The sequence below is a fragment of the Crocodylus porosus genome, unplaced genomic scaffold, assembly GCF_001723895.1.
Source record: "Crocodylus porosus isolate Cpor-Errol unplaced genomic scaffold, CroPor_comp1, whole genome shotgun sequence".
Classification (NCBI taxonomy): Eukaryota; Metazoa; Chordata; order Crocodylia; family Crocodylidae; genus Crocodylus; species Crocodylus porosus.
The window spans coordinates 25,999,568-26,022,580 of NW_017728950.1; the positions used below are offsets into that span (position 1 = coordinate 25,999,568).

The following is a 23,013-nucleotide window of genomic DNA, read 5'->3' on the forward strand; positions in this document are numbered from 1 at the left end:
CCCACTATCTCATGGCTCAGTATGGCCTGGGACCCCCGGAGCCTCCCTCCCAGCCAGTGGGCAATTCTGCTGCACCTTCCCAGCCACTGGGGCCGGGTTTCGCTTGGGGCAGCCCAGGAGCAAAGACCTGATTAAGGGGAGGAGGGGCCCAGGGGCAAAGTTCCATAAAGGAAAATTTCTGCCCAGCGGCTCCTTCTACCTGCCCCAGCCCTTGCAGTGGCGCACACAGCACAGGCTCACCTTCTTAGCTCCAGTGCTATTACCTGTGTCCCTTGGGCACAGAGCTGGCGCACTGTGCTAACTGTTCCCCTGCCTGGTGGCAGTGCAGCACAATCCCATGTAGTAGGTGCCAGGCTCAGGGCACTACACCTGTGGCTTCCTTGTTGCTGTTTGGGGGTGCCCTTGCCATACTGGTAGGTGCTGAACGCATTGCCAAATTCTGCTCAGCTGCTGGGTGGGTAGATGGTGGTGGGGAAGCTGTAGTGGTAGTGCCCCATGCCTGGTACACAGAGCTGTGCTGCACCTACAGTTTCCCCACTTCTACCACCTGGGACATTGGGCAGACACTGGCCCGGCATGGTCCCTTAAAGCGAAGTGGGTATATTCCTCCCTCCATCCCCTCTCTCGCTGGGGGGGGCCACAGGTGGGGTTTATTTCCCTTCCCTCCCCAAGAAACCCAGACAAGATCTGGGCTGGCGGCTAGGGCTGGCAGACCTCGGCTGCAGTTTCCCGCTGGGAATGGGGCGGAGAGAGAAATAAACCCCCTCCCTGCCCCTTTCACCTTAAGGGGCCATGCCCAGACAGCGTCTGTCCTCATCTCAGGCAGTGGTGGCAGGGAAGCCATGTGCACAGTACAGCTTCATGTACCAAGTGTGAGGCGCTACCCCTACAGCTTTGCTGCTGCTGTCTGCCCACCTGGCAGCCAACTACAATTCAGCAGTGCAGGCAACACTTGCCAGTATGACCAGGGCAGGCCCCCCCTGACAGCAGCAGCAGTGGGGAAGCCATAGGGGTAGCACCCCACAACTGGCACCCGGTATATGGGGCTGTGCTATTGCTGCCGGGTAGGGGAATAGTGAGCAGGGCATGCCCAGCTCTGTGTCTGTAGGTAATAGGGCTTGGGGCTGAGGGGGCAAGCCCACATCGTGGGTGCCAGGGCCAGTCCGGACCCTTCTGTCCAGTGGCTAGAAGGGGCTGCCAGGCAGAAGCTACTCCCGAAGCTGCATGCTCAGCTGGCTGTGCCCTGGGCTAGCTCTGTGCCAATGGGATGGGAGGGTGGCAAAATTAAACCCCTTCTATCCCCATTCACTTGAGGCTGTGCTGTGCTGTGCTGTGCTCACTGCTCCAGAGAGCAGGGCTAGCTCTACCATGCTGCTCTCCAGCATGGCCAGATGCCAGCCTGCCATGGCCCCCAGGGAGGGGTTTATTCTTCCCCCTCTCTCCTCTATGAAAATCCCCTGGCATCAACCTCCCCTTGGTCACAGCTCTCTTCCCCCCACCCGGGACCTCTGGTCCACCTCTCTGAACTGCAGCTTGCCCCAGGATGTTCCACACAGTCGCCCACCACCTGCCTCTCGAGTGTCTCTGCCTGTGGCTCTGTGACCCCTTGTATTTGTTCTGTAACAACTTGCTGCTTGAATGAAGTCCCCTTGCAGTGTTACTAAAATTCCCGGAGGCATAGAATGCAGAGAAGTATTAGACATCTGTCTTTCAAACACTAGACTAGTACATGTTCACGATCACATGGAAGCAAAGACTTGCTGATTGTAGGTAGGAAGGAAAAAACAAAATTTACAGCATACTGGCAGAGAAAACACAAGGGCTAAGTCTTATGGATCCTGTCTGTAATTGGTGTAGGTGGGGTGATCATTTAATTCCCTTCTCCATTATTGCCATAAAATGCCTGATCACTGTAAACAAGTTTTAAATGCTCATTTGAATGTATATAGATGCCTTAAGGGATGACAGAAATCAATTAAATCAGTGACCTCAAGGTCACACAAGATTCGCCAAGCCAAGACAGACTTGTATATGGTAACACTGTGCTGTACTGCTGACGGTTCATTGTTTGGGCTTTTTAAAACAGAGGGAGTAAAAGATACCTAGGATACAAAACAGTTCCTTTATTTCTTTCCGCTTGTGTAGATTTTTTTTCATTGTTACTGGCGGGTGTGGATAAGTTTACTGACCATTAACTCAGTAAGCCAAGAGTAGAGGCAGTAAAGTCAAGTGTAAATGTTGACAGTCTCTCCTTATTCCATTGCTCATGTGACAGAGTTAATTTTGAACTATATTTCCCTAAGAGTTCTAGATTATTTGTTTCGGAAAAAGGGAAACTAAAACATAAGTTAACATTACAGTAAATGGAAACTTAAAAACTAATAGAAATTGGAAAAAGCCCCCCTGTCCATTTATGGTTTCAGTTCCTGTATTGGGTTTTAAGTGTGTTTGGAAATAAATATGCCACAAGATGTGTGGTTTACCAGTTACCTTTACTGTAGAAATGCATGGTTTTTTTTCTGAGTTTTAAGGTGTAGATGTACGAATAAGGTTAAAATGGAAGAAGAACCAAAATTTTTGGATAGTCACTATGTCCAGTCAGAAACTGGATATATCCAAATGTTTTGCCTGAATAAGTAATTCTCCACTTAGCATTTAATGCATCAGATGTTGATATTTTTTTCTAATTTGTCATTTAAAACAACAAATACAGATCTTCTAGTTTAACAAACCTAGTATGTTGTTTGGCCTAAAGTATAGGCAGCTGAGCCTTTCGGGGAAGGGTAGAACATATATATCTAAATAACAATAAGAATGACGCAGATCAATATTTAACATTCTTCTAGCAAGTATTTAAATAGTTTCCTTTTGCTGTGGTGTAGTTTTGCTACAGGAAGATAAAATGATGTTTTTAATTGTAACTTAAGTTACTTTCTGCCTGACAAACTAATATTATGATGACTCCAGGTTACTGGTATTTGGTGCAGTAATTTCTGCTCTCCATCCACTTTTCAGGTGAGATAGTCAAAAAGAAAGGGAAAAGCCATAAGCTTCACACTTTTAAAACAGCCAGTTTTTAAAAATGGGCACCTACATGAGAGAGAAGGGCAATTCCTCTTACTTGGAACAGTCCATCTGATTCTACTTGCTTTTTCTTACAGGAAAAGGTAATGGGCCCAATTAAATGACTTCACTCTGCCATTAAAAAGCCCATTCCTCCCAACTAGTCCATAATCTCCACATATGAAGCAAAAAAACCAAAAACAGTCTTCCCTGAAAAAGTCTCTGGAAAGCTCTGCTGTTCAGTGCAGAGAGGATGTGGCCCATTAATACAGCTACTCAGAGTTGTAAGGACAAATGCAGATGAGTAAGTTGGTTGACTTATGCTAGTTTTTCCTTTTCTAAGTCAAAAATATTCTCGGACACTGGAAAACTGGTTGCAAGGGTAAAGTGAAACAATTTGGCTGTATCCGTTTTCCTTTTTAGAGGAAGATTGAAAAGATCTTACCAGCTCCTGGGGCAGCAAACTTTATATAGGATGCCTAGAGAAGTCCAAGAGACCCTGGCCTCAGAAACTCTGGGCAGCAGATCGAACTGTGCTTTAGTGAACGGTTTTTTGAGTGTCAGCTTTTTTATCCAAGGATTTAGATCCTGTGAGGTATTTGGCAAGAGTTGGAATGCTGATGTTGGCGGGAAGTGAAGGATATTAAATGCTTCGTAACAAGTTCTCAGTAGCTCAGACTTTTGACTTTGACTTTAAAATTGCTTGTTCTGTAGCTCCAAGCTTTGTTTTGGAGATGTTACTGAAGTTTTCCTGTTAGAAACACTGAACTTTGCGGTATGGTAATGGATTTAATTAGATCAATGATTCTCAGCCTAGGGTGCCTTAAGATCCTTTCAGTGGTGCTATACTGTGCTATAGCACTATTGGGGAACAAACATGATTCTCAAGAGAAATGCAGAGAATTCAAATAGGAATTCATAATTTTAAAAGCATTCTGACCTGTTGTGTTCCTTCTCAATTCTTTGTAACAAAAGAATTGCTCAGTTGTTTTTCTGTAGTCAAAAATGAGTGAAAAGTAAGGGCTGGTATTTTCTGAGGGTTGTCTTGAGTCCACTGAGGGGTGTCTCAGGCTTAATGAGGGGTAACTTGAGTCTGAAAAGGTAGGGAACCACTAATTTAGAATATTCATATTTATTTGTGGTGGGGGTGGGTCTGGGTGGCCTGGTGCAGGATTAAGCTGTGGGGGTAGGCGGCTCTCTGCTGCTGTGTGCACTCCCAGGAGGTATGGGGGACCCATGCCTCCCAGATCTGTGCATGGGGTGGGCTGCCTGCTGTGGGCTCAGGGTCCCCACCCTGCTGCCCTCTCCGGGGACATCTATACCCCAGCAGGCGGGACCTGGCACAGCAGGGCAGAGTGGTGCTGGGCAGGGAAGCTCCTTGCTGCTGTGAGCCTCACCCTGGCATGCTGAGACTTCTGCCCACCCTGCAGCATTGAGGGTCACAACCCCCTGCTGCTGCCAGCTAGGCAGAAGTTTGTGGCACCAGGGCGGCACGGAGCTTGCAGCAGCAAGGAGCTTCTCCAGCCAGCCCTACTCTGCCCTGCCACACCAGGTCCTAACCGCTGGCCTGCAGAGGCCCCGGTGGAGGGCAGCAGGGCAGGGAGCCCGAGTCTACAGCAGGCAGCCTGCCCCTGCCCTGCACACATCTGGGGGGCACAGGTCCCCCCTGTCCTCCCAGGAGTGTGCGCAGTGGTGGGGAGCTGCCCCTGGCCCCCTCCCACTCCCTGCAGCTGCACATTCCAGCCCCAAGCACCATGCACCACCCAGCTGGGCAGCAACTCCAGACCTGCCCAACTCCTTTCTTTTCTCTGTCTCTCTTGGCCTCAGCCCACCCCCCGACTTTCATGTGGGAGCTGTTCTCTAAGTTGTCTGGCAGCCATGTACATGTACATGCAGATGGTGCCCCCTACCTAACGGTCCTCCTCCCAGACCTTTGCAGCCTGAAACTCTGCCAGCCTGCAGAGAGCCCTTTCAGAAGAGCAAAATCCTCATGTTTCTCTGTTAAAATGAAAAATCCACATTTTTCTTCATTTTTCTGGTGGGAAATGGAAAACCCGGATCTATGCTTATGTCAGTACTCCTAGGGTCCTGGCATAGGGTCCTTTTTTTGTATGATAAATGATAACATGCCATACATTCAGCCAGTTCATGGCATGGTGAAATGTTCCATTTTTGAAACATCTTTGTGGCTGGTTTGTATCATGCCATAAATTGAACATGGTACAGGTTCCTGGGCTGGGGCTGCCCTCTGTCCAATCACAATTATCAGCTGATCATGGAGACTGGGTAGGTAGCAGGTCCCAGTGTTGGGGGAAAATAGCTGGCCCCTGCAGGGGGCAGCTTTGGGTTCTGGATCAGGGAACCTCCCAATCCTCCAGTTCCACAACCCACAAGTCACACAATTGGGCATAAAATTCCTTGGATCCTGATCTGGGTGGGGGAGAGAGGAGCGGGGGCAAGTGCATAAAATTCCTCAGATCCTAATTGTGTAATTCATATTAATGTCAGGGGCCCTAGAACAGCATCTATAGGTGAGCTGCAAGTTGTTTTCTTACCAGAAGAGTAAAAAGCAAGACTAGTGTCCCATTAGGATCAGCATTGAATATATTATTCTAATCGTTTTCTTGTTGTTGATATCTTTAATATTAAACAAGTCACCAGTGTGAAATAGTGTATGTTTTGTTTTTGTTAGGACAAACGGAGAATTCGTGCTTTGTTGCACTTACATTAGTTACCCAAACAGCTGCAGGCAAGAATGCCAGCTTCATGCTTTCCAGCTTTTTTGTGCTTGCATCACAGCCCCTAATGTACGTGTAAATCTGATGTGCATGGTATTAGATGGATGTAGGGCAGGCTGGGCAATTATTTGGGCTGGAGGGCCACTTAATGAGTTTTGGTGAGCCGAGGGCTGTGCATGCACACGCTGCAGGGAGCTCATCTGCGCCTGGGCTGCCACCCATCCCTAATTAGGCGACAGTCCTAAGTTTAAAGATAGAGTCCTGGTCCTGTGCTGAATGACTCCAGGACAGCATTTGTCCCAGATTTTCCAGTATCGTGCAGGGATCCACGTTTTTCATTCATTGCATAAAACAATGGAAAACATTGGGTTTCCCTTTGCAGGCTGGCAGAGTTCCAGCCTGCACATGGGGCTGCTTGGGGTTGGGGATGGAGTGAAACCAGGGGGAAGGGGAGAAAAGCATATGGTCCCTCCTTCCAGTTTGGAAATGTGGTCACTCTACTGCAGCCAGGCTGGGTCTGGTGCCAGAGCAGCAGTGGGAGCATGAGCCCACCCTGGGCTGTAGTATCTTACCTCTGTGTAACCCCAACCACCACAAGCTGCCCAGCTTGACTGACAACAGCAGGCAGGAATGGGACTGAGAGCTGCGCTATGCCAGGGGTTGGGCTGTGGCATTCACAGCCCTGCAGAGGTGGCGAGGGTGCCCCCATCTCTAGGCCAGTTTCCCATCCTCTGCCCCACAGCTGTGCAGACCCTGGCTGGGGGTGACCCAGGGCAGGGGCCTCAGTTCTCCCACTGTGTGGTGCTGGGTGGGGAAGTGGGCAGGGCTTTGGCCTCTGCTGGCATGTCAGGGGACACTGGGTGGAAGCAGCCCTGCCCACCTGGCACCCCGGGGTTGGACTCCATCTCCCAGGCTGCTGTATGGTGCCGAGCAGGCAGACCAGGCTGCCTCTGCCTAGCATCCCCCACTGCCCAGAGAGGTTGGAGCTGGAGCTGCTGCCCACGGACCCACCAATTAATTCTTTCTGGCCCATGGGTGGGTGGTGGCTCCGGCTCTGGCCTCTGGTGCTGAGGGCTGGATAGAATCAATTGGCAGCCTGTATTTTGCCCACTCCTGATGTAGGAGGAGGGGTAGGGAGAGAAAAAAAAAAGCCCAAATACAGCAGTGGCCCAAGGATTGGTACATGAAGATACTGAAATAGTCCATGTTAAACCAGGTAAGAGACTATTCAGAGAATGTGAGCAGTCTATAAATACATTTTTAGGTAATATAAATGATGACAGAGATTGATTTGGTTTCAGGTGGTAGGACAAGGAAGGCCTGAAGCTAAGAACTAAGAAGTTGAGACTAAATAATAATAACTCTTGTACACTGAAATTGGGTAATGGAACATGCTGTCCAAAGAGGAGGGTAAGGCACTCTCATGGCAGGTGGTCAGAAAGATTTTAGGTAGCCAGGAGCAATAGTTACCAATAAGCATGGCTTTCTGTATCATAGAGGAAATATTTTTTTTCTAACGGTTTGATTCTGCAATTTTTAGACAGCCCTATTCTGATTATTTAAAAATAGATTTATGCTTTGACACTTGCCTTCATCACAGACATCTGTATTGACAATGTGGGTTTAAAGGTATTATCTTTATGGTGTATGGTATAAAGCATGGTATTTGAGTGTTCTCCTTCACTCTTGCTGTCATAGGAAGAGACTGCTTTTGTCAAAAAAAGAGTTCAGTTCAAAAGAGCCAAATACAAAGTACCACTGTATAAGTGGTGTTTTTTTTCATAGTGCGCTGATTGAAAAGCATTTTAACAGTTTAAATAACTACAAAATATTTTTGCTGATGCAATATGTGTATCTGGACTAAATATTGTATAGCTATGTCAAACTGCATTATAACCTTAAATGAGCTTTCTGAGATCAGAATTAAAAATAAAAAATAGAAATATTAAATATTCTTATACACTTTGAATGAATTAGGCCAGATCCAAATTTAGTACTTCATGATGAGATGCATATAGAAAGGAGGAGATGCTTGCTAAAAGCTGATGTACGAAACAGATTTCATGACATTGGATGTTTTTAAATGACAGTAGAGATTATGGAAATCTATAAACCAGAATCGGCTTAAAATACTGCATTTGCACAGTTGATAGTCCTACCTGAAATAGCTCAACAGTTTTTAGACTTCAAAATAAATACCAAAATGATCTACTCAATATTATGGACCAGTGGTGCGAAAAATCGTTGTAAAACAAAAAACTGTTGCAAGTGACTTGAATTACATATTTTCATTAAAATATTCTGAGACTTTGGGGGGGCATTGTACAGTAAATACAAGCCTAGAGCATTTTTTCATTTTGTGTATTGGAGGAGAGATTGGAGATCTTCCAGTTAGTGTAGAGCTATGAAAAGGCATCATAGGATGCTGAAGCTATATAAATAAGTGCCACTTCAATGCGTTAGTAGGCAACCATCGATCCTCTGGATCATGGTGTATATGTAAGGAGTCCAGTTAGATGCCTGATGAATCTGCTTGTGTGGAGTCCTCTGACCATCATACCAAGACCTTCAATGCATACTCCTAGGCAAGAGTATGGAGGAGTGGAGGCTGCCCAAGACCTACTATTTCCCGTTTGGACCATTGAAACAATCCAAAGGCTAGATGGAGTCCAGATATTCAGTGCCTCAGTGATTGTAGCATCTGCCAGAGAGCATCAGATAAGAACTGCTGACTGCCTAACTTCTCATCAAGAGCGTGTTTCTGTCAGGGTCATGTCCCCTTATGGGTACTCCATGGCTGGAGAAGAGCTAAGGCAGTGGCGGCTAGGGTTTTGGGGTACCCTATACTCACTTTACTCTGGAGGTTGCAACATTGTGGTATTTCATAAGAGCTGCCCTGCCAGAAGTAGTCCACGTTGCCACCAGGCCTTCCAGTCAGATGGAGTTTACGGTTGGACCCAGTACCAATGCATTGGAATCTAATAAAATGTTATTAGACTATGTCTATCTTAAATACAAATGTGTGGGTAGTACATGTATTCAACTCCTCATAGTTTGTTTCTGTCTATACTTATACCCTGATGCCCTAAAATATAGGAAATCTGGAAGTATTTTTGTTTGGCATTATTTGCAGTTGTCTTGGTAGAATTCTCTGGCTAGAAACAAAGTCTTGTTTGGTTCCTATCCTGTCCAAAAATAAAAATTTACCAGCATTTTTCTATTCTAGGTACGTGTTCTTTCTGGATCCATGCAATGTAGACCTGGTACATCGGAGGATCAAGTCAATTGCTCTGTGCGTTGCAGCTTGTCCAAGGAAAGAGCTCAAAACTCTGGCTGATGTTCAGAAATTTGCAGAAACTAATGGTATGAGGAAAGCACATCTGAGTTTCTTCCTGAGCCAAATATGTTTAATATTAATAAATGTAAGATTAAAGATGACTTCTTAGATGAACTAAAAAATTGACAAAACCTAGTGAGATATCCCAACGGAATAGTGTAGTAGTGCTGTAAAGACTAAAGCTTGCTTTTGCCCTGTTATCTCCATAATTTTTTTTAAAGTTTTTTTTTTTTTTTAAGGAAAGTAAAGCCTAAAAGATCTTCAACAGAGGGATTTGTATTTCTCTTCCCCTCTGGAAGGCTCTTTGAAATTGCTGTTTTACTGTAGTAATTTTATCCCATGGAGGCATTCTCACACATCCTGGGTTGGCGAGATCAGTGCTGCTATTGAACTGCACTGGGGCATGGAGCCTGCCTGCCAGTGGGAGTAGGAAATAAATCCTGTTTTCATTCAGCACTGCAGTACAATTCCCTATTTTTTTAAGGATCTTATTTTTCTTTTCTGTAAGGTAAGTATAAAGGCAGCTGCACTATTGAAAGACTTGGATTTTGTGCTCCACCCCTATCCCTTGAGACCTGTACTTCTTTCTTGCAAGTGGTGGTTTTGTTAGCTCAAGGCATGCTGGAACATGATAGTTTAGTGAAATGTGTGAGAAGTGACCAGCTTTGGGACTTCACAAAGGAGGGGAGACAAAATGTAAACACTTCTCTGAATGCCTTCTAGTCATTCTGTCATTTACCTCCTCTCTAATGGATAGCAGTTTTTTCCTTAACCCTCGTGCTGGAGAGATGTCTGCACTTTGTTGTGTGATACTTCTCTGCTATGCTGCTGGTATTCATAATGTTATTTCAGCTTAGAGCAGTGAATCGCTTTCCTGGAGTCCCTTTTTGTGAAGGCAAATGAGCTGTTAACCCTCCATTAACTCTACACTCTGACCTTCTGTTCCTATTTTGCCCTTTCTAATTTTGCCTACACTTGTCTTATTTCCTTTACCCAATGCATATTGACTTCTGTAGTGCAGTTAAGATCAGCATACAAATAAGGGAATTTCCTTATTAACACCTCTTGAAATATTCCAATTTGGTCATTTAAGCCTAGTTTTTTCTTGTCTGTGCATGGGTGGCTTTGGTCATGAATCAAATTCCTTTCTTAACTGTGGTAACTGTAATGTTCAGCATAATTGTTTATCCAACTGAACCAGTTTATCCAACTGCACTTGGTTATCCTGAGTATTGTATTACAGCGGATCTGTCAAGCCTCCCCATGTAGAAAGATCTTACATAAATATTTTTTTAAATTGGCAGTAAATAGACTTCACTTACCTTGGTCTAAAGTTTAGATAAACTATCTTTAGCCTTGCCTTACAGCAAACAGCTGTCAAGAGCACTTGTACATTTTGACCCTGTTTTGCATTGCGCTACATTGGGCCAGTAATTTGTGCCCAAGATGGGTAAATTTGTGCCTGATATTGGATAAATAACACAAAACTTTAATACATGGTAGAAGCCAGAGCTCTTTTGTTATGGGAAAATTAACAGAAAGCTAAGTAACCAGAGTGTGAGATCAGTGACCAACACTGACCAAAGGTGTGGTTACACTGTTCCATTCTTTCCCCAGTCATTATACTTCTATTTTAAACTATACCAACCTGTTTAGCATTCAGAGCTAGCTACACTTAGGCCTTTTAGCTTGCTATAAACTTTCTTCCAGTGTTCTCAATGTTATGGAGGTGCTAATAGAACACAGAATAACTTTTATGGATATTTGAAAGTAAATCTTTTATCTAGTTTGAGATGAAATTTATTACAACTGGGGACTAACAATGTCAGACGTGTTTTTCTGCAAAGATAATTTGAGAGGATAATTCTTCTAATTTCCCACATTGTTAAAACTTAGCTTGTTTAACTTAGTTTTTGTCTGGGAATATATTCTATAAAGTGGAATAAGGCTGAAAATCCACTTCTTCATTAAGATGAGCATTGTGGGCATGTTGTAACAACTCTGAATTTTCTGGATTTATAATTTTAAAATTTAAAATCTAAATGCGCTGTGAAAAATGTACAGTAAAAAGACCGCCCTAACTCCAATTTGGAGTGACTCCATGTAAAATTCTCTGTTTCGGGACAACGTGATTCCTGTCCAACGTGATTAACTGTTCAGTTAGTGTGAATTCTGTAATCTGTTTAAAAAATGGAGTAAGGTCATTTTGAAATGAATGATTGCATAATAAGTGGTGCTTAGGTGCGTCGTGCACTACTTTGTGAGTCCTTCAGCAGCTATCTCATATTGCTTTGTACTAAACAAGACCTTTCCAGTCTGTTCATCTGGGTGCCCTCCACTGTTCAAAAATTGTCTTAACCAGATAGCGCTCTTAAAATGTTGGCATGTAGCCAGGATCAGTCCATGTGTGGTTGTACAGTCCTGGAGCCATATATTTTGCTTTTATTTTGCTGCCAGCAACGTTGTAGCTGTTGTGCCCTAGCACTTTTGCCTGGAGCTGTGCTGAGGTACTGGACTTGCCTGCCTTCTGTGGAGAGGGATCAGTGTAGGCTTCCATGAATAATACCTTCCATAATAAGCAGATATATGATCACGTAATTCGGCAGATGGCTGAGAGGTCACTCTTGGATTCTATTCAAGGCCACAACAGAGGCAAGAAGCTCAGGCAGGCTTAAGAAAGCCAAGAACAGACAAAAGACTGCTAGTGGTGTTCCAAAAGCTGTCCTCACTTGGATAGGGTTTCCTTCTGAGAGGCTAGCCTGAAGGTAGATGGCACCAAAAGCTCAGAAACAGGAAACCAGGAGAAAAGCTCTATGGAGGGCCAGGTTCTTTTTTTCATGCAAGAGCTTGAAGCACACCCTGAGGATTTGACAGCAGATGAGGACTTCAGCTGGTAAGTATTGTGCACAATAGTATGTTAAAGTGTGTTACTGTGTTGTTCACACTATGAATTGAGCCTGCAAATGCACTGACCCTATGTTTTCAGATTCAGTTTTAGGAAAAACTCCCTCCCTACTCCGGGCCATGTTTTTGTAAGGTTAACTGAAAATTGAGCTTTATGGCATGTTTTATGATCCGGTTGTCAGGGGCCTGTGCATAGTTTGATTCTGTACGGAAGTTCAGTGTGATGGTTTTAAAGAAACGGGGTAGACTTACAATCCAGTATATGTCATATACTTTGTAAAATAGAACTAGGATTTATTTTGCTTTGTTTGCTCTTTGAATACCACCATTTTGGCAAAAACAGAATTTTTTCTGCAAGTTTTAACTCCCACCTCTCCATGTGACCGCTTGCCAGACCTGGGTTCTCACACAGCTGTCACTTCAATGTTAGAATGACTTGTCATCTTGCAACTGGACTGTGCTTTCTCATCCTCTTTGCTACTCCTTTTCCCTCCTGGTTGACTGCTTCAGAACCTGCCTGCCCCCCCTTGACTGCAGTTGTAGCCAGGGGTAGCAATTCAGGTTCAGAAATGACACTGTGATGTAAATATGCCTGATGAAAGACACAAGTGAAACAGTGAAATAAAGCAGCATAAAGTTACTTTGATTCGCAGCTTAATCAATACCATGCATACGCTTTCAGTTAGCTTAGCATTTCATGAAGCGTCTTTTCCAACGTGAGATATGTCAGTGCATAGAGATTGACAGGGGCTTGGCTGCCTATGAACTGCCTGCCTGTATTATTAATCCCTTGGGTTCAGAGCAATTACTTCAGGTCTCTATTTGTTTTGTAACACGATTTGTGCTTGTCTGCAAGCAATATTTCTAAATTAATACTTAAGGCAGTGGTTCTCAACATTTTTAGGCATAAGGTACCCCATAATAGACTCATGGCACCCCTCTGTAACTTCTGTGAATTGTGTGGCACTTCACTCCAAATACTAATTTACTTATTGCAGTGCTTATGTCAGAGGTGTTCAAAAGGAGATTAGACAAGCACCTGGCTGGGGTTACTTGACCCCAGTGCTCTTTGCTGTCCAGAGCAAGGGGTTGGACTCGATGATCTAATAGGTCCCTTCCAACCCTTGAAATATATAACTATGAAGGAGTTTTTCCCGGACTTGAGCCTGAAGCGACCTTCCAGGAGTTTGTATCCATTGCTCCTGGTCTTCCTCAGGGGTGCCCTGCTGAACAGCTGTTCACTGGGTTCTTGATGTACTCCCCTGATGTAGTGGTAAGCTGCTACCAAGTCCTTTCTCAGTCTTCTCTTGTGTAGGCTGAAGAGGCCCAAGTCCCTCAGCCTCTCCTCATATGTCTTGTCCTGCAAGTCCTAATCATACGAATGGCTCTTTTGTGGACCCTCTCAAGTTTTTCCAAGCTTCTACAGAGGAAATTTAGTTGGAAATTAGGAGGAATGTTCTAACTCTGAGGGTGCCCAAGCATTGGAACAGGCTACTTAGAGAAATTATGGAATTTCCATCCTTGGAAATTTTCAAGAGCAGAGTGGGCAGATACTTGGCCAGGATGTTTTAGTTGGGGGCAGTCCTGGGTAGAGCAGGGGCTTTACTAGATGACCTTACTAAGTCCCTTCCAGCCCTTATTTCCTATGATCTTCAGGCTTTCCCAAAAGCGAGGGACTGGGACAATGCTATTCCAGAGCCAAAGAAAAGAAACATTTTATTATTTTGTTTCCTGGGAGACTGAAATGCAGTAACTACTTGATTCCCTTCTGCACCTGGACCTTGAAATGCCCAGTGGCAAAAGCACTCTGGCCAGGCATTCTGCCAGAACCTGAGGAATAAGAGGAGGAAGGTGAATGAAGAAGTGTATGGCCTCCTGTCATCCTGCCTGTGACAGTCTGAGAAGGCTAAGGAATGGTGGAGGGGCTCTTTGGCACAGGGAGCAAACAGATGGGCAGCTGACTAGGAAGAGCACTAGATTGACTGTGAGGACAAAGCTCAGAAGAAAAGGGATGTACAGAAGCAGTTCCTTGAGCTGATGCAAAAGCATGCGACTGCTGGAGAACATGTTCTTGTCACATTTCCACACAGCACCACAGCCCCAAGCATTATCACAGCCCAGGCAGGTCCTGCTGCCTACTGAGAATACCACTTAACAGGTAGTAGCAGGTCTGATGCTCGGTGGGTCTGACACTCTCGAGACATCAACATCAGTGAGTTCTGGGACTTCTTTGTCCCTTCAACCACAGATGAGGGTTTTTCTCCAATGCTGTCCATTCTACATGGGAGAGTTACTAGTCAAAAGTCCATACTTACACATTATTGTGAGCAGCCAAGCTCAAATATGTGCACTCAGGCTTTGTACTGTTACCAAATCTGAATTTTTTGGTTTGTTGTTGTATTCTAAATGGTAGTGTTCCAAAATTTGCATTGTTTCTTATGACTCGTTGTCTCTGTTAAAAAATTGTGCAAGTTGTCTTTGGTTTATTAGCACTGTTTGTTCTGTAACGCAATTTGTGCTGGTCTGCAAGCAGTATTTCTAAATTAATACTTAGACCAAAGATTTTTACTAAAAACAAATCAAGTTTCAGAAGTTTACGCTGCATGGGTAAAATGCAGCACTGGTTCCAAAAAGAATGTGCAAAAAATGCAAGTCATCTAAAGATTCTCAACCAGGGTGCTGTGAGGCATGTTGCAATGCATAGTTAGTTGTGCAGATATTTACACATGATTCATAAGGCAAACCTAGAGGTGTCAAAAACATTCTGACCTGTTGTAGTTTTTCTGAATTCTTTGTGGCAGGAGAATAGCTCTTTTACTCTTGTTTAACATCAAACGGTGAAAGCTAAGGCCTGGCTTTTTCTGAGGGGTGCCTTGAGTCTAAGGAGACTGAGAAATACTGATTTAATTCATTATATGATAAAAATACATGGCATAATGTGGCCCTGCCCAAGTGCCTAATGAAAATCCCATAATAAGATTAACACTTTCCAGCCAAAACCTCTAAGTAAGAGCTTAGCACCTCCCTTATATTACAGTGCTGGTGATGTCTAGTGTGGAGTGAAGGTAGGTCTTGCCAAGCAGTTTCTGGTCTCACCTTTAAATAGTTCTGTCTTCTCCTCATTGATCTGAACATATACTATCCTTCTGTAAAGTGAACAGATCCTTTCTGCTATCTGAATGTCCAAGGAAGCAGTTTGACATGAGGCAGTGTCAACACTGTTAAAGTCCATAGTAGTCTTAGGAGCTACAAACTCATTTTTTTATTACGTATTGGAGGTGAGATTCTAATAATACAACAGTATGATCCTCTCCAGAAATACCCCTAGAGCATGAAGGCTTGATGCAGAGGATCAATGAAAAGAAGTGTTGGTTCCATTGATATTCTTGGGGCAAGTCAGGAGTGCAAGTCCTTTGAACTGGGCCATCAAGACCTTTTCCATATCAATGCTCACATTCACAACAGCAGCCTGAGTCAGGTTGCCTTCACTATATTGGCTTACTACTAATGGATAGCCGTTGAGGAGACAGTGGCAGATTTCAAAGTGGTTGTGACTGTTTTCTCGGGTCTCTGTGATGTGGTGAGGAGCTCTAATCATATTTCCAGGGATACAGCCATTGCTCTACTGAAGCTCTTTTCTCCACTGATTATTCCAGGGCCACATCATAATTTTTCCCACCTGTCAAAGCTTGGTGTTTAAACCCTGAAATCACACTGCAGCAGATGAAGCTGCTTCAGGGAAAGTTTATCTATAGGTCACTGCTCACAGATACTGCTGTGGGGTGGGGTGGCAACTGGCTTGTAAATCTAATAAGGAGAGAGACACACACCAAGCAGAGCTCAAGTCTACACTCAACAGGCTTTGTCATGGCTTGGAATAATATAGCAGTATGGGCTGCTTGGCAGTAATTCGAAAATGGTGTCTACTTGTAAAAAGGACAAGTTTGATACGAAGTCTCGCAATCCTACCACATGCACCAGAATATGTAGAGGCCAGCAACAGAACAAAGTACACCATGGTATACCTGACCAGAATGTTCTGTGCTTATTTAATTGTAAAAAATCATTGCCGGATGGATGTCACTGCTTTGGGAAAAAAAGATATATTTGGAATAGTTGATTTGCAGCTGTTTGTGTCAAAAACGCATAGGAAAGACTCCTACCCTCTCCCATATAAGACGAGCCTTTAGTGCTTGTGGTCTCAAATAGAGTTAAACTGGTTTTGAAAGGCCATTGGACTTTTTGATTTGTTTCTTTATATCCCATCATCTGGGATCATGTGTTTACTGCAACCAAAAAATGCCTCTCTATGCTTCAGTTATGGAAACAGGGACCAAGACTTCTAAAATTAGGAACCTATCATTAATTACCTTATACAACTAAACAAGTGACTAATTTAAAAAAAAATGCTGAACATGTCAGTTGCCATTGTCCTCAATGGGAACTGCTGGGTGTGCTCAGCAAACTAGGCCACTTGTTTAGATTACTAAAAGTGGATTTAGAAGCCTAAAATTAGGTTTCTATTTTTAAGTATCTTATCCTGGATCTTGGTTTGCAGAGCTTTGTAGCCAGGCCAGTCAAGCAAAGGTCCAGATGGAGTCCAAGCCAGGGGCAGTTACTGTAGTAAATGACAAAAGTGAAGTCCTTGACTGAAGCTGACCTGAATGAAATTAGAAGAAATTGTGTTGATCTATATATTTATGTGAGTTGTAGTCCCCTTGTAGGTGAAGGAGGCTAGCATAAGCCAACTGCTACCACGCAACAATATAGACTATTGATTTTGAACCAAAATGAGAATTGACATGGAAGGTATACACATAGTTGCATTTGGGAATTGTTTCAAAAGGGCAGCAGCTGTTATATTTTAATTGTTATGTGTGAATGAGATGAGAACGATTCATATTTAGCAAAGCTGTTCCAATTTTAACATTGCTTCATCCAGCTGCTGCCCTTCTAAAATGATTCCAAATGTGTGCGTGTCCTGGAATTGGCTTTCTCACAAGGGTTGGGTTCCTAGCCCTAATCTGTTGACTTTGTAGAGAACTCCTTTAGCTGAAGGTGAATGTGAAGAGTGGATAGCAATGTGACAAAATGGGAAGTAGCTATAGGTTAAGAAAAATAATTGCTTTGCTTGTCTCTGATCTGTGTAATGGCCTCTTTATCTAAGAGCTCAGACAGATGTGCAGCTCCCTGCGGTAACTGGTAATGCTTTTCAGGAAGCATTCTGAGTTGCAATGATCCCCTGGACCAAACAGAAGTTCACTGTTGGTTCCAGGGGGCAGGGGAATCTAGCTGCCACCTGTGAGCCTGCAGCTGGTTTCCCCTAGCAATGGCCTCTTTTCCCTCTCGACCTGTCCCTGTTTCAGAATGGGAAGGAGGGGAGGAAGCAGAGGGAGCTCATTCTAGGGGTTCGCTGGCCAGCACTAGAGGGTGGAGTGGGTGACTTGGAGCTTCCTCCACCTCAGGGGGCTCCAATATACTAGTCCAGTGGTTCCCAACCTTTTCTTGCCGCAACCTGCTTCTGGGAGCAGAGTGTGGAGGCCTGGGGGCTAGGGACCTCCCAACACGTGGCACGGCTTGTCTTTTTGTGGCAGTGCTGCTGGCATTACCTCCACGACCCTCATTTGGGAACCACTGTACTAGTCCCACCTTCCAGTGGGGGCTGAAAAACCCCAGACCAAACTCCCTCCGCTCCCTTTCTCTCCCTACTCCCATTCTGGAAACAGTGACTGGCTGGGAGGCAGCACAGATGCAAGTTACAGAAAATGCCCTGGTCTGAAATGGCTTCATCTGAACCCTCATGCAATTATTGGCCATTTTTGAAGCAGTCTGCAACTACATTTGTGTTTGGTCACAGCTATAGGCTGCTTTTTATGGCCAGATCAGGTGAATATTGTCACTTCTGTCTGTGTCCTTCATGTGTCATAACTGAAATAATTCTTTGAATCATGTCACTGTTACCCACTTAAAACTCAGGTAGCACTGGAGGTTGTGAGGAAATGTGTACATCTGCCTTCCAAAATTTTTATGGAAATATGAGTAGTTTGAAAATCTTGGGTTATGCTCCTTAAAACTAATTCTTTGACTGTTATTTTCTTGAAGCACCAGTATTATTTTTCTAAGTTAAAGGAACATTGTTAATGATAAAATGACCTTAGCCACTAGATGTATTGTTACCTAGACCCATTATTTTAATGTACGTATGATTTTGAATGGTATAATAGGTATAACTCATGTTTGGTTTTAAACATATGTAATTGAATAATTCAGTAAAAAGGGGTCCTTGGTGTGCCTTCTTCCATAATCAGCTAGAACTCTCTGCATGAGTCAGTACTGTCTTGTACATTTATATTGAAAATGGAAGCGCAGAACAATACGATTGTGTTCTGCTCCTAGGAGTGGGATACGACCAGTGAACCTTTTTCCTAGTGTTGTGTTTGCATCATTGACTCTGAATTGCAAATGAAGTAAATCAAAAAGCCACCTTCATTTTTAAGCCCCATGAGAAATCTGGGATGGAGGGAAGTGATGGGGGCAGGGGAGGAATTGCAATCAGTAATTGTTTTCAAATTTTTTGCTGTTGATATTACACAGAGAGTAAAAAAGAAAGGCAAGAACTCGGGCATCCTTTTTTAGAATTGCAATTTAAAAATACATCTTCAGACCTTCTGACTCTCTGTAGGATACAAAAATGTTCCTTAATCTCATTTTTTGAATCCAGTTAGTTGCTGTGGTAACCATGATTGGCCATCTCGGATATTCAGTCTTATTGGTTTGTCTATATCTGGTGACCTTTAAAGATGTAAATAGTGTCTGTTTTTTCCTTGATTTTTCTTGGAATACTCTTGCAGACCCTGGAGAATATTACTTTTAGTTTGAATCCTAGATTTATGTAAGAAAGATGGCTTTGATTTCTTCTGCCTCTGTCCTCCAATTTACAGGAGCTAGTGTGTTCCTCTGCAATAGTCAAGTATTCAGGAGACTTCATGGCTGTAAATAGACATCTCATTTGATGTAGGCCCAATTGCCTGGGGTTTGACCTCGTTCAAAACAGGCACATTAGTCATTTACATGTGTTGCCCTTCCAAACTGGATTGCTGCTCTTCTGCCAGTTGGCAGCCAGCAAAAACACATCCTTGATGGTTTGTCCCAGGAATGATCTGCAGTAACTGTATAGATACACACAAACATGTTCCGGGACAAAATGGTAGCATGTCCTGTCCCACATGCTTCAGAGGGACTTGAAGTGGGACAGTGGACTTGTATGTCTGTAGGTACCTGGGACAAATGTTTTTTTCCCCCCATGACAAATGCAAAATCTGTTTACAGGCTATGAGTTCCATTTCCTAGTTTCCTCTTTCTTCCTTTAAACTGTATTCATTGTTTCTGAGATGTGCCAAATAGAACCCTTGGAAAATGGTATGGAATGGAAATGGGGAAATGAACTGAACTGGTACAGGATGGTTGGTGGTGAGGTCTGTCTTATGCCACCTTGCCAAGTACCTCAAATGCCACCAGTTGTCATTTCTTCCAATGGGAAGATGATAGTTTAAGTTCTGGTCTCTTTGCCATGAAAATAAGCCTCTGAAAATCAGTCTTGCGCTTGTTCCCCAAATTAATACTTTCTCTTGCTTTATATGGGCAGTGGTTATTAGTGTTTGCTGCTGATTAACCATAGTACATCTGTTTTCATGCTGGAGAGGTACCTGGGGAGTCGGATGCAGGTTGTAGCGTGTCAGAATTCCAGTGTCTATATTGAGTCTATGAGTTTTTGTACCTACTACCTAGGGGCTTGGTGAAGTGCAGTTCAGAGGCTTGTCTGTGAAAAGTGGTTTGTAAATTCAAACAAGCACTGAACTTCACTAACCTCATCACCAGAAGCCAACTTCCTACAGCCCAAAACACACTGAATGGATCCTGGCCATGCCATGACGAAACGCACAAAACCTACCAACAATATCTCCAGTATGGAGCTATTTTCACAACACAGTACATATCTTCATCAGGGCACCAAATGCTGTGATGGAAAATATGTGGAGACACTAAGCAACAACTGCATACCAAAATGAGTGCACACCAAAAATCTATCAAAGACAACAACAGAATACCACCTGTCTCCCATCTCTCAGGTCTGATCCTCAAGGGGAATTTACAAACCACTTTTCACAGATGAGCTTGTGAACAGCACTTTATCAATCTCTTAGGTACAGAAACTCATGGACTCAATATAGATTAAACAGTGGAATTCTGATACTACAACCTGCTAGACATCTGACTTCCCAGGTACCTCTCCACTTCTATCTGTGCTGCTACATCCCCCTTTCTTCCCTACCCCAGCCTGTCCCCACCCCCTGATGCTTCCATTTCCATTTTTGCTGACCAACTTTCTTACCTGCATTGCATGCCAGCCTCTGGCTTCTTTACTATTCCTTCCATTCAGGAAGAGCACACACATCAACTGCAGGTGCTTCCTTAGCCTGATGAAGGGTTTTTCAACCCAAAAGCTGGCATCCGGGCAGCTAAGCTAAGCTGACCTGGAGCCTCACAACTTCACTGCAACCAGCAAGCCTAAGTCCTGTCCAAGACATGACGGGTCTGGGATTTCCACAGCCAGGACTCTGTGTATGCATTTGGTGGCAGGAGGTTATGGTGCTTCCTACCTGCCTTTCGCTAGGGGGAGCCTCAGTCCTGGCATTTCCTGGTGCTGCCACACAGCCAGCAGTCCCACTAAGCATCCCTACCCTGGCAGAGTGGAGTTTTAGTGGTCATGCCCAGGACCTGGGGCCTCCTCCTTCCCCATAGCTCCAGCCCATACCTCCAAGTTTGTCCTGGCACAGAAGCTCAGCAGGGACATATTCCTCCCCTGCTGGCTGGTGATGCAGTGAGTGCCCCTTCCAGCTCTGAGAGCAGGGCATTAAATGGTTTTTAAAAAATGGAAAAGGGAAATTGGTGTGGACGGAGTGAGGAGGGTGGCATTCACTCTGTCTGCACCTAGAGTTTGGGCAACCCCAGCAGTGGGAGGTTCACCTTGAGGAACAGCAGCTGCTCCACCAAACCAGTATCCAAGAAGGTATGTTGGGGTGTCACTACATCCCCAGTGATGCTGAACACCCTCTTGCTTGGAATACTGGTCGGTGGACAGGGCAGGTGTTCCTGGGCAACTGTGGCCAGATCCAACCACATATGGCTTTGGCTTTCCCAGTAGGCCAAGGGGTCGCACAGCAGTGGCTCAACATTCTTGGCAAGATTGGCAGCCACCAAGGCCTGAGTGCTGCCTGCCTGATGGTAGGGTCTGGTGCCTCTGGACCCCACCGTGGAAGTCATGCCCTTGGCCCACATTGGCAGTGCCTGTGGTAGAGAGGGAGACTGGCTGGTGGATGGCGTGCTAGCATAGAACAGTGGATCCCCCTCTTCCACATCCCCTCGCCTCCGCTGCTCTGCCTCCCTGACTCTCTTCACCAGCACCTCCATCCACTGAGCTCTGTTAAGGCAGCCGCTGATCCCAATCTCCCCAAGCAAGGCCATCTCATGGATGACCTTCTGTTGCTTAACCAGCCTTTCCAGCATCAGGTATGTGGAGTTCCACAGAGTCTCCACATCCTGCATGATTTTGCGCTGTGGGATGTTCAGCTCTGCTTGTTTGTCCCATAGCATCTTGCCCTGCTTGATGCTCCAGTGGAAGTGGTCTGTCACCTTCCTGCATTTTGAAATGCGCTTGCTGGTGGTGCTGGCACTGTCACCGGCAGCCTTGTTCCCCTCCATCACCCTGTCCCCCTCCCTCACCCTGATTAAGAGGTAGAACTTGTGTGCCACACAACAGAAGCCAACAAAGGTGGCATTATGGACCACCTTGACCATATTGGCCCCATAGTTGGAGACTCTGAACCCGTGGGTGAGCTTGCCCTGCCCAACAACCCACCCTGCACCAAATGGTTCATGGCCCCCATGATCTCTGTTGCCACGTGAGACTCCTCCATCACCTCAGCTTGAAGGAGAGCCCACCGACAGCCTCACTGGTCACACCAGTACCCTGTGAGGGAGAGGTAGGTGTGATCTCCACCCCAGCTGCTCTAGATGTCCAAGGTGAAGTGTAAGTCTACTTGTGGACCTGCCTTGAGGGAAGAGCTGTGCAAGTCCTCCCTGCATGCTTCATGGGGGGGCACCACTGTCTTGCTCAAGGTGGTGTATCTGGGCACTTCATAGGATGGGGCCATGAGCCACCTGAACCCTGACCGCTCAACTAAGGAGAAAGGCTAGCCATCAACAGCAAGCATCTCCTCAGTGCTCTAGGTGATCTTGCTCACCCTTGCAACGCTCCCCTCCCCGCTTCTATCCCACTGTTCCAGGGTAGCCTGCCTCTGCTTTGGGGGGATGGGGGCTTTGGAGAGAGGGACATTTCCCTTTGGGAACACTCTCGCTGGTGCCAGGCTGAGGAGGAGCAAGAGGAAGGGAGAGATGCCTTTGGAGATGCATCTGCATCCCTGTGGTATTCGTGCTTTGTTCCCTTGCCCTGGCTGGTTTTGGCTCAGCAGTGCAGGCAGGTAGTGTATGTGGGATCATCTGCCAGTTCAAAATGATCCCAGACCACACTACCCGCCTGCTTCTGGGGTGCAGGTGCACGTGTGGATGCTGTGCTTTCCTCCTCAGCAGGCAGAGGTACAGCAACAGAAGGAGTGGACTCAGCTGAGCTGCTTGCCTCTGCAGCCTCGACCTTAGCTTCCTCTGAAGTGCCTTCTGGGGAAGGAGACCTGGCTCTAGGAGAAACTTGAGAAGTGTGGTGCACAAACTCAGATTCCCCCTCCTTCCTGAGAATTTCCCTTGCTATGGCACTCGGATCCAGATCCAGCTCCCAGCTCTGGCGCTGCAAGTCTCAGCATGAGAAGTGAAATGGAGGTGGAGGAGACCGTTGTGCTGGTGCTGCTACTTGTTGTCATGGTGGTGGTGGGGAGGGGGTTATGGCTGGTGCTCTTG

At 45.2% G+C, this 23,013-nt stretch overlaps 1 protein-coding gene across 1 annotated transcript in view; it reads left to right on the forward strand.

The window, feature by feature from the left end:
• The window catches only part of SLC44A1 (solute carrier family 44 member 1), a 79,683-nt gene that overhangs the window by 10,352 nt on the left and 46,318 nt on the right, over positions 1 to 23,013 (forward strand). The window contains exon 4 of the mRNA XM_019554721.1: positions 9,028 to 9,164. Within this exon, the coding sequence (XP_019410266.1) occupies positions 9,028 to 9,164 (137 nt within the window). The remainder of the gene's footprint in view (positions 1 to 9,027; positions 9,165 to 23,013) is intronic.